The 11,364-nt window shown below is 38.1% G+C and overlaps 2 protein-coding genes and 1 long non-coding RNA gene across 3 annotated transcripts; 1 reads left to right on the top strand and 2 right to left on the bottom strand.

Annotated features, from left to right (window-relative positions):
* The first annotated feature begins 450 nt into the window (after nucleotides 1-450).
* Nucleotides 451-2,262, top strand: LOC125478657. The gene is made up of 3 exons (XR_007259441.1): nucleotides 451-1,352; nucleotides 1,522-1,673; nucleotides 1,764-2,262. It is a non-coding gene; the product is annotated as an uncharacterized LOC125478657 (long non-coding RNA).
* A 750-nt stretch (nucleotides 2,263-3,012) lies between these two features.
* On the bottom strand, nucleotides 3,013-3,801 carry LOC103933533 (L-type lectin-domain containing receptor kinase VII.1-like). Its single transcript, XM_009343225.1, has one exon. The coding sequence runs from the start codon at nucleotides 3,799-3,801 to the stop codon at nucleotides 3,013-3,015; it is 789 nt and encodes a 262-aa protein (XP_009341500.1).
* Nucleotides 3,802-4,295: 494 nt separating this feature from the next.
* LOC103933116 (probable serine/threonine-protein kinase At1g54610) lies at nucleotides 4,296-11,032 on the bottom strand. Its single transcript, XM_009342767.3, has 8 exons — nucleotides 10,415-11,032; nucleotides 9,362-9,646; nucleotides 8,758-9,075; nucleotides 7,840-8,067; nucleotides 7,220-7,320; nucleotides 6,295-6,406; nucleotides 5,255-5,710; nucleotides 4,296-5,035 (listed from the first exon to the last, which is right to left on the bottom strand). The coding sequence occupies exons 1-8, from the start codon at nucleotides 10,820-10,822 to the stop codon at nucleotides 4,829-4,831; spliced, it is 2,115 nt and encodes a 704-aa protein (XP_009341042.1). The 5' UTR covers nucleotides 10,823-11,032; the 3' UTR covers nucleotides 4,296-4,828.
* Nucleotides 11,033-11,364: the final 332 nt, after the last annotated feature.

Below are 11,364 nucleotides of genomic sequence, written 5' to 3'. Positions count from 1 at the left end.
CAATAACAGAATGAAAGTTTCGCATGCCAAGCGACTGTTGTTGAATTTGATTTAGGCAAGGGCTGGTGGTACAAGTCCTGTCCATCCTACCATAAAGCTGTAAAAAAGACATGGATCGTTTGAGTGCAATGAACATGGTTTATTGAATAAATTACCCGAACCATGGTAATATTATTTCGCATCTGTTTTTCATCCACTCCTTATACTAATTTGCTGACTCCATTTTTTATTTCTAATGGTTATAAAATTCATACAAAATAATGTTTGTATGCTTATAATATTCTATGCAGCAACAAATTTCAACATGTGATAAACCTACCGTTACATATCTCTTTCAACTTTATAGAAAGACTCTGAATATCTCATGAAACTACCATTTGTATGTTTATAAATCATTAATTTTTCTATGTCAAACGGTGTCTTTCGATATATCTTTATACTTGATGGTTAAATTTGCGACATCTTTAATTCACTTTTATGTAAAAGCACAAACACATACGTTTATCCAGCCGGCATATGCTTTTGCAATCGCTATCATGCCTTAATTGATCTTTGGTTTGCGATCTCAATGCATGCATGCAATTAACTTTGGGGTAGTCTCCATCCCCACTGTACTTTGACTGTTGTTTGACCCTTGCAACTGTGGAGTTTACGTGGGCAACAAATGATGTATACTTTGTTGTTGCAGATTTCGTTAACTAAAACTTTTCAATAAACGCTCTTTAGTTTGCATAACTTATTCATGTTGAGTGATATCCATCTAAATGATCTATGTGTCTTTCTGTCCATGCTATTCATGGATACCCTGCATTATGATGATCCTAATGCATTTTCTAGATTGCTCACAAGATTGACATTAGTAGTCATGGTTGTCTAACACAAGAATATCCTCCTCTTGCACAATTTCAAAATTGATGTTATTGTGGAAGATAACACAAATCAACACAATTTCCTCATGATAGGAAGACACGCCGAAAAAATACTTTGTGTTTCTTGCCACACTTCGATGATGGAAGAAGGATATGACGATCCTTTTGTGGCGCCACCATTCTTGCAAATTTGGTGGGCCAATCAAAAACATTTCAAGTCTCTTTTGGAAATCAGAACAGCAACTTTGGAAAGACATTTCAATGTTCACGGATTGCTTGAAGATAAGCCACTGTCCGAGCCAGCAATCCCCTCAATCAAACCACAAACGCCCACTCCCACCACAGCAAAAAAAAAAAATATCAATCAAGTCACTCTGCCCCATTGACACCTTCCCAACCATTGGATCAACAACCCCGATCAATTGCAGCCGCTAGGACTTTGAAAAGAACGTTGTTCCCTGATCAACCAAACACATCAGCCAGGTAAACTTTTCCTTACGAGTGATGCTCTCATCTGTCAATCTTATTAACCGTACTTGCTTCTCTTGGATATATGTTTGTAATCATGAAAAGGTGTCAACCACTGTTTCGCACTCTTTTCCATAACTATCACGCTTATCTTTACCCTTATCAATTTTGCTTTCATTCATAGCAAAAAACCTCGCACCAAGCAAACAACCACAACAAATGCTGACAGAATTGCTGCAGAATTCCACAATCTGGTTGTCCCCAAGATCAAACCTGCCGACAAAGTTCCAATTGCTGCCCTCAAAACAAAAACTCAGCCCAAAAAAACAAAGATAGGTAACTTACAATTTGTTGTTTGCACACATGCTTGAATAGCATTCATAATGGCTGGCTTTGTTACATTATGATTGATGTTTTTTGCTATAGTGTGGAAGATCTTCGGTCCCAGAAAAAGTGAACAGCCATGCTCTCCGTGATTGAATGCTACACACCATGCTGCATATTTTTTTGTTTTAACATCTATGGTTGACGACTTACTTGTGCAAACACCACTTTTCCTGTGTTTTGCTATCTGCTAAGTGAGGTATGTAGGTTGCAGAGCATATATTTTGTCGTCTTAACTGCAGAGGCAAAATATGTGTAAACTGCAGTTTGCTTCTGTTTCTTCAGTTTCATATGAAAACAGACTTTTCTGTTTTTTTGCCTTTGAACAATTGTGGTTCAAAAATTAGCTACTTGAACAAGCCCTCAACACTTTCTATGTTATATTTCCTGTTGAACTACCTGCCTACACTACAGGACACATGTTATATGTGTGAACTAAATGTTTCTTCTGTTTCTTAAGTAAACAGAAGTTTTTTGGAAACCATCTCTTTCTAATCAAACACGTACAGTTTCTTCCCACTCATTGTGCAATGTGTTTATATGCCAACTCACTTAAATGTGTATAAAAGCAAAATTGATTATCTTACCGGCCTCATTCACTCATGTATCTCTCTGTTTGTTCATAATTGTCTTACATTTATTCAACTTAAATGTGTTTTATCCATTCGATTACGTTTGAAATAGCTGATTCCCGCAGCAACGCGCGGGCATAATTTCTAGTAACATTCAAATGTTTTGTTTAGTGGCCTTTGGGCCGTATGCAACAAATGCTACTTTAGAAATGGCAAACACAGCAAATGTGAAATGTTACGTTTGGCTTAGGTAGTATGCTCACATCTTCTTGCACTAAATTCAAATTTTTTGTTTTGTAAATTATAATAGTTTATAATAGAATATCGTCTGAATAAAAAAAAAATGTCAAATATAAAATCACAAAGATCATGCACGAATAAGGACAGAATTATAATCGTTTTACAATACCATCAACTTTTACAAAATCAAAATCAAAACAAGAAACAAATATTTCATGCCTCCATTAAGCTAGGTTAATGAGGCATGTCATGAACCCTACTTGTTTCTGAAGGTACAAATCTTCCAACACACATATTCAAGATAAATACATTGGATGTAGCACTATATAGGAAATATGACGGCACGGAGGTAATTGGCTTTTTTTTTTTTAATAGTTCGAGTCCCATTTATTCTTTAAAAAAAAAAAAAGTGTAAAATTAAAAGCAATCTACAAGTTCAGAGAGTACATCGACGAAATACTCTAAATATTATACTAGCTTCAATTATTGAAGCTCCAGTTCAGAATTTTATGATCTTCAATTGGTTGGCCGGTTGATGCAGTGAAACCAACATACATTTCATCAAGAAAAACTTGAGTGAGATCAAGAGGAACACTAATCAAAGGCCTCTCAGGCTTCTTCACATTTTCAGGAGCCAATGTTATGCTGAGCTGGTAATTCCAGTACTCAATCCAAGCTTGATAGTTGTCTCCGCTACTCAGCTTTATTTCCTTGAAAGACAAGTCAGTAATGTTACTGCCGTCACCAAGCCAGTATCCAGCGTTGTAAGAAGCCAGAGAAATTAGAGAATTGACGTTAACGCCGACGTGATTATCGTTGATGTCACCGAATTCTTTGTTCTGGAACACATCAAATTCGACCCCAAAAGCGTGGTTGTTGGGGTTACCGTTATTGGTATTGTTCAAGAAGCCGAGATGTTGGGATGGAGAGGCGGATTGGATGCCTGGAGAGGGAACGAAAACAAGGACGAATCCGTGGCCAGGGACAGAGTCCTCGTATGGGGCTATGGAAAAGGTGAAAGAGGTGGTAAAAGGCAAAAGGTTTATGGAATCTGGATACCTTGTGGGAACCTTGGCATTGTAGAGAGCTCTGCCCATGGAAAATGTGGTGTTGGTTGTGAGAGAGAGAACACCAGAATCTGTGGTTGCATTTCCATAGAGCAAGATATCAGATGAGTTGAAACCAGTGAAGGAGAAATCAACTGCAAAACTTGATTGGAGGAGAAAGAGGGTGGTTAGGAATAGTACAATTAATTGAAGGGACTCCATTGAATTCTATGGCACCTGCAGTAAGCTATGAGTCTTCTGCATCATCCTGCAGTCAAAATATATAGAACTTGCCTTGCCTTCCAGAAGCAACAAAATTGAATTAAACCAAACTTTTCCAAGTCAACATTTGTGTGGTAAAAACCCAGAGTGAACAAGCATGCCGACTTGGGATCTGATTTCCGCATACTTCTTTACACACTCTTATTTATTTCCGACCTTTAGATTAAGAAAACCAAAGGAGAATCAAGGATTGAAAAAATAGGATGTGCATAAGGAGAAAAGGAGTGTGCAGGCTTGGACTTTCGATGCCCACGACAAGAGCGAACTTAGACGTAGCTAAGTTAGCCATGACAAGAAGTCATACGCAGCCAATTACATTTTTCAACCTTATAGTGCCAATCTACCCAACAAAAATTTAGGTAAGCACTAGTCTTGATGTAATCATCTAGGTCGTCTCTATTTTCAAGATAATATATTACTCAAAAATCAAAGGATTAGGAAATTATGCAGCATCTGTTATTAGAATTCCAGTCAAGCTGTAAGAAAATGGGGACTAATCATGATTACATGCGAAAGTGAGAATTATAAATGTGAACTCAAAAGAGTAAACAGATTCACCGTTTCCCCATTTTCTATCCAAAAAGTAAATAAAGTTGACAAAGGGGAAGGTGGTTATAACAGCACAAGGAAATTACTCTTTTCCATCACAAAACACAATTTTCATATTTCCCACATACTCTACAGCTTATGGCTTATAACAAGCTCTACAAGAATGGGCCATATTTTCAGCAGCAAAGGAGGGAAAACGATACAGGTGAGAGGGCGAGAGAGCGAGCGAGCGTGTGCTATAAACTTAGTTAAAAATGGGCACCGGCTATTCTTCCACGAGTGCCGGCCCCCTATACAAAAAAAATAAAGGCACCCCCCACCAATGAATAACTCACATTTCACAAGAGAAAACCAGCAATTTTATCTGCGGTGATTTTCCTGTTGCTGATGCTCTGCTTTCGGGTCTACTTATGCCAGCTCAACGACCGGAAACAAATAATGAATTGGTGGATATTTGGTTCGCCTCAGCGTGAAATTTTCTGACCTTTGCCTTGTCTAGGCGTGCTCGTCTAACAGCTTCCTGGACCTGGAGATCGTGGTCCTTCAGCATCTGATCCACGTTGCCAGAGGGGACTAGCAACGGACCTGAGTAGTGCATTTTGTGACCCCTTGATCCGTAACCAACCTGAAGTAACCAGAAATAAAAAGTGATGTATTGGGCAATAAGAATAAAAAATAAAAATAAAAAATAAAAAAAACGAAACATAAACCATAAAGAATAGCTTATGAACCACAAATCAAAATTAAAACAAAACACACACTCTTGAGGTTACTTTACACAAGCGATTATAAATCAACGAGGAAACCCCATCATAGGGGAAAAGGCTTGAGTTCAGGTACTCACAATAATTGGATCTTTGTTGCTTCGAATATCTTCTTTTTGATGAGAACCTGCAATGACCTGCTTTTGATCCTGTTGTAGGGGATCTGATGCCTCCTTGAAGGAACCCGGAAACGTGCCTATTGCTTTTGGAACTTCCATTTGTGAAGAACTAGACCTTTTTCTGCGTTCTTCAGAAAACATACTCCTCCTTGCTACCACTAAACCTGACATTGCTGACAAGTCAGCTCCAGTTGAAACCTTTGGAGCATCATCTGGGTTCTTAGTAGACTTGGCCCATGCAGCCCGGTGAGCCAATGGCCCTGAATGGGAAGCTCGCTTATGATTATGTCCATGATGTTCTACACTTGCATCTACGGCTTGTGATAGCCTAGGTGGATCAATTGGAAAGCCAGAAGCTACTTCTTCTGGATGAGGGTTAAACTTCTCACTCCGGCTCTTAGAACCGTCTTGTCTTTTCTGTAACAAGAAAACCCCTTGTATTGAGATATATATCCCATATGAATGTAATATCATAAACAATACTGAATAATTTACAACAAAGGGTCTCCAAGAGAAATTTGAGTCCAACAATTTCTTGCATTGAATAATAACATGCAATTTGGATCACGCAAGATTATAGGTGAAAGAAATTATTTCACAGCTGAAAAATACATTATTCCGTAGTTGAAGAAAAGCAAGTCTGTAATTAACAAGACCATCAATGTTATGTTGAGTTAATCACATTGGTAGAAATCACAAGCTAAGCACGGGTATATATAACTCAAGGAAAAATTTGGGTTGATCATAAAAGCCCCCTTTCATAGTAGAAAACTTGAAAAAAAGACATGATTTTTAAAGAAGTAGAAGAGAAAATATATAAGATATTTTCTGGCAGATTCTATGCAATAAAAGTGCATTGAATATGTCAATTAAATACTGCAAGTTCATGTAAAAAACAGAAAAGAAAGGCAACACATAAATATCATCATACATAAAAGGTTAGAACATAAATCAATGATGGAGCCAAGTGAGTGTTTTTAGTTAAAATAACATCAGGTTACCTTCATTGACATGACTAATTCAGCATTAGCATCAGGTGCTGGTATGGCTCGAGACTCTCTTGTTCCTCTCCTTTCGTGGTCAAGCCTTTGGCCCTTCCCTGCTGCTCCTTGTCTACCAATGTGTGGAAAAAGATTGTTACTATATACACCACCCACATTAACAATGTTAAAAATAGAAGAGGAAAAAACTATACATATAGGACCAAACTTTATATCAGGTTCACAATACTCAAATTAAATCTTGAGAAATGAGTAGACAGAATTCAACCAAAAACCATCAGTGTGTAAGCATGTACACAGAAATAATAAATGGTTTTATACTAATGCACTTCATAAATGAGACTAAATCACAACCGTACACAGCCCCAACCAACGAAAAATTGTACAAAACTAGGGTGCTTTAGGGAAACTCCAGTGTCCAGACTCGTATGAGATCAGTTATTAAATACCAAAGCCTACTCATTCCATTACGTTTAGGTTTAGATAGTTTCCCATTATTTGATGTTAAGAACAAAAGAACCCCTACACGGAAGCTTTAGTAAAATCACAAAAGAACAACTTCACCCACAGGTATCATGCATCAAGTCTGTCCGACACTGGAGAAAATCCAGTGTTTTCTAGGATTTTCATTTTTTTTTTTGGGAGGCCAACGGAACACTTGGAGAAAATCCTAGCACATTGGCATTCTAGGATTCATACAATCGACCCCACTTAGAGGGATAAGGCTTTGTTTTGTTATTGTTGGGACTGAACTACTCATGCCACAAATGTAAGTACTTTAAAATGTGTGTAGAATCTAGATATAATATATATAAACACACGCTAGTGGTCCAACTGTGCAACTTCCTTGCAACTATAAATTGAGAAACGGTAAAATTCTACTTGTAGTTAAGTGTCAGTTACTAATTTATGCAACAACATTCACCTTCTAGCTTCCTCATCCCGTACTTTAGCATCAAACTCTTTGCTTGGAGGATACTTTGGCAAACTTGATGGATCACAAGGAAGAGGTTTTGTTGTAAAGAACTGTGAAAAATAAGGAAACAAAAAGATAACATATGAGAAATACAACCAAAGTTATGGGAGAATAACTCATAAAGAGATAGGATGATTCTAAAATCTAAATAGTTATTAATGCAGAAGAGAGTTATCAAATGTTCCTGCCAATTAAAATACACATTGTAGCCTTTAAAAGCAGAGTCAGGAAAAACCAAAAAAAATTGCTGCAATCTGGTGGTTTGCTTAACATGATCTCCAGAGCTACTAATTAGCTACCATTACATGGCATAAAAGTAGAGACGACGTTAAATGAGTGAACTCAATGAAAAGTGGACTTGAACACAGTAAAGTTGTACTTTCAAAAATACCACAGGCAAAAGATGGAAAGCACAACATATCTACTGCTCTACCGCAGATGTAAGCATGCACAAGCAGTGAGGCACACATAGAATGGTGTCAAAGAAGATATCGAGTTAAAAGAAAGACTGCAGAAAAAATAATGCCTGTTTAGAAAACATTAAATTGGAAATAAATTAATATCCAAACCTCGCTCTTGAGAGCAGAAGCTGCAGATCCACGGTCTGCAGGATCTATAGAAAGAAGGGTCTCCATAAGTGCTAAAGCTGGTGCAGGGAAATCTTTAAAAGTTTCTGCCACACAACGTCTATAAGGTTGTTGGGGTTTAAATATGGTTGCATGAGGCAACTTTGATTTTCTCCAATACTCTTCAGAAGGTGAGCCACAAAGCTTGAAAATCTTATGCAACTGCTCCACCTACAAGGTAAAAATCCACAAAATCCGGTTATTTAGTTGCACAACACTTACATCTTAGAGAAGCATATGAGATTCTGAATGTAAAAAACAGAAAGGGGACATCCTAATAATTACAAAGTCGGCATGACTACAAGGGCACAGAGAAATTGAGCAACTGGAATGCAAACAGAAACAGTACATAAACTATCCCTAACCTACCAGCTAAAACCACAAAGCCTTCATGGTGGCATGGCCCAATGAGGTTACTTACAAAGCCACCTCTAAAGAGCCATCTCACATCTAACAAACCATTTCTAAGAAAGGGGAAGAATAATCTGAAATTTTACACTCAAACTACTTCGTAGTGTATAATGAACCTAACAGGAACAACAATTCAGAGAGCCACAAGACAGACATGCAAGATGCCACCACTAGGTTCATGTTGTAAAATCACAACAAACTGGATCAGGAATAAGGATGGAAGCAAGTTTACGGCACACATTTATGAAGATGATTCATTATGGTGATTTCCACTAAATAAGAAAGGTTATTAGCTGATTTCTTATTCTTCCACCAACTAGAAAGTATTCAATTTAAAAGCAGAAACATGTGTGCGCGCGTTTGTGCTACCAAATAGTTGGAAGATAAAAATCAGTGAAGAGCATCAACTCTACATGCCCATAAGAAAAAAAAAAAAAAAACTCTAAATACCTCAGTTCTTCCAGGCATAATAGGCTTTCCAGAATACAGTTCAGCAACTATGCAACCTGTACTCCACAAATCCACAGCTGTCCCATAGTATGTAGCACCAAGCAGAAGCTCAGGTGGACGATACCATAGAGTTACAACACGACTTGTCAAAGGTTGATTTTGACAAGGATCAAACAAACTTGCCAGACCAAAGTCTGCGATTTTCAACATGCCACTGTTGTCAATTAAAAGGTTGGAACCTTTAATATCACGATGCAGAACACCACGACTGTGACAATGATCAAGTCCACATAACAGTTGCTGCATGTAACATTTAACCTGCCAATAAATCAATTAAACCTCAATCATCCATCCAACTGAACAGTCTTGATACTAGCATACCATAAGTCATGTAGTCTATATACATAAGTGAAATGAAACTGGAGGATAGCATTCACACAACTACACAAGTGTCAAAGTAAACAAAATACCAGTAGCATCAATGGATGCTGGTGAGAGAAAGTTCATAACATGAACATCATGCAGATACAGAAAGCAAGAACCGACGAAAAACCTGCAGTAACTTGTTACTTTAGTATAAGAAGGAAAGAAGACGACCAAGTACCTGTGCTTCTGTAAACTTCAGACCAGGGTGTGAAGCAAGCCCTGCCAAATCATGCTCCATGTACTCAAACACAAGGTACAAGCTGCAAGACATCCTTGAAGTAACTAGACCTTCTAGTTTTATAACATTTGGATGATCAAGCCTTCGTAAAATGTGAATTTCCCTTGCCATAAAGCGAACACTCTCAGGCTCCAGGTTATCAAACCTCACTTTCTTCAAGGCAACAATTTTCTTTTGATCAAGATCACGGGCCCGATAAACATTACTGTAAGTTCCCTGACCAATCTGCAAAATATAAATATTAGGACACAACCAAAGCCAGCTAATATGGAAGTGTAAAGAGATAGCACCAAGGAAAATAACCGAAAACAGAGATATCATATCACAGAGGAAAGAACTGAATAGAGCGATTTGGTATTTATTATATGTCATAAACCTTTTCCTTTTCTCAATGTTATTGTGAAAATCAGATACATATATAAGCATAGCAACCAAACAGCATCCAATAGAGTACCCAAAACATAAAACTGTAAAACCAACCTACCTAAGTGAAAATTAACAAAATCCTACAAGTGCCGATAATTCCATTCATAACTTGCAGAACCAACTACTACCTTAAAACTGTTATGCTTGAACAAGTCACCCATGTCAAATGATTTTTAATAAACAATGCTTTAAGCTTCTGTGTACACTAGCCCTTAGCTCCAAGTTTTCCATTGCCTTTTTCTTTTAAAAGTTTTTACAATTACCAAAGACGTAGGAGAACTAAAGAGTGAATTTTGCACCATATGAATTCCATGTGCCTATTCATAAGTATACTGTATACCTTGACGCAACATTCTTAAACTTGTCAATACTAATAAGTAATAATAATACTACTGCCCTCAACCCCAACATTAAATTGGCTACTTAGTAAACCTTGTTCCTCAATTAGTTATGAACCACAAGGAAACAGATTCCAATGAAATAGAAAATACCAAATTCAATCTCAATAATGCAGATTTTTCTTGCACCATAAAGCTACTTGAGAACGAAACAAGAAAAGAAGCATACTTTATCTAGCTTCTCAAATGAATCCGCACGACGGGGTACCCATCCCTTGATGGCCTCTCCAGCCACTGCAGCTAGCCAGGAGGGCCACCCTGCTGCAACCTGCTCCCCTTCTGCAGCTTTTGGAATGATACCAATCCCAGGATGTTGAGCAACAACATACTCCATCTTTTCCCTCTTCCTTTCGAAATTCTCACCTTGCGATCGAACAGGCCCATTCACTTGCGTATCAGTCAACATTGCTCTCCCACCATCGCCATCATATCGATCTTTCGGCCGATAAGTTTCCTCCCTCCTTGAGGAAGCAACCCTCGTCGTCCGCGAGTCTGATGCCCCCTTGTTGGACAATCTCTCTCTGGGGCTCTCCTTGCTATCCTCAATTGCAGAGGGCTTACAATAAATGCAACCCATTATGCACCAAAACCACCCCCAACAATGCCCTCCTATAGAACCACTGTTCTCACCCTCAGAAATCTTGCATTTTTACCACACAATCCTAACCAAAACCCAGAATTCAACTCATCCAATGTATATAATCCAACAAGCACCAAATGTATGAATCCACCCCTTCACAAACCCACCAAAGTCACACTTTTGCAAGAAGCAAAACCCACAATTTCAGAAACCCAAACCCTAGAATCTTGAAAATCTTCTATCTTTCACCATAGTAAGTTAAATTGAGCACATAAAACCTTCAAAATGCCAGTTCTTCCACATAGAATGCAAACTCTCAATGCTAATAAAAATACCCACAAATTCACAACAAACAAAACCCCAATTTCCAAGAAGTCCAAACCTTTTTGCACAACCCGCAGAATGTTGAGTACCTTCAAGACAAAGCACCCTCCTACTGAAAATGCCTCCTTTACTGGAAACCCTAGAAAATTATTCAGGGCATTTGGAGAAGGAAGGACATGGATCAATGGCTCCCAGGGGCTGGAGAGAGACGTAGA

Source organism: the organism of the source record quoted next, unplaced genomic scaffold (assembly GCF_019419815.1).
Source record: "Pyrus x bretschneideri cultivar Hongxiangsu unplaced genomic scaffold, Pyrus_bretschneideri_v1 Contig25, whole genome shotgun sequence".
Classification (NCBI taxonomy): Eukaryota; Viridiplantae; Streptophyta; class Magnoliopsida; order Rosales; family Rosaceae; genus Pyrus; species Pyrus x bretschneideri.
This window is presented reverse-complemented; position numbering and strand designations above follow the sequence as displayed.

Excerpts from the sequence above, each read along its gene's own strand:
- LOC103933533 (XM_009343225.1), bottom strand. The coding sequence starts at position 3,801 with ATGGAGTCCCTTCAATTAATTGTACTATTCCTAACCACCCTCTTTCTC.
- LOC103933116 (XM_009342767.3), bottom strand. The coding sequence starts at position 10,822 with ATGGGTTGCATTTATTGTAAGCCCTCTGCAATTGAGGATAGCAAGGAG. Across the intron at positions 6,407-7,219 it reads CGGGATGAGGAAGCTAGAAG|ACAAGGAGCAGCAGGGAAGG; the intron begins GTGAATGTTGTT and ends ACACATTGGTAG. Across the intron at positions 5,711-6,294 it reads AATTAGTCATGTCAATGAAG|AAAAGACAAGACGGTTCTAA; the intron begins GTAACCTGATGT and ends TTCTTGTTACAG.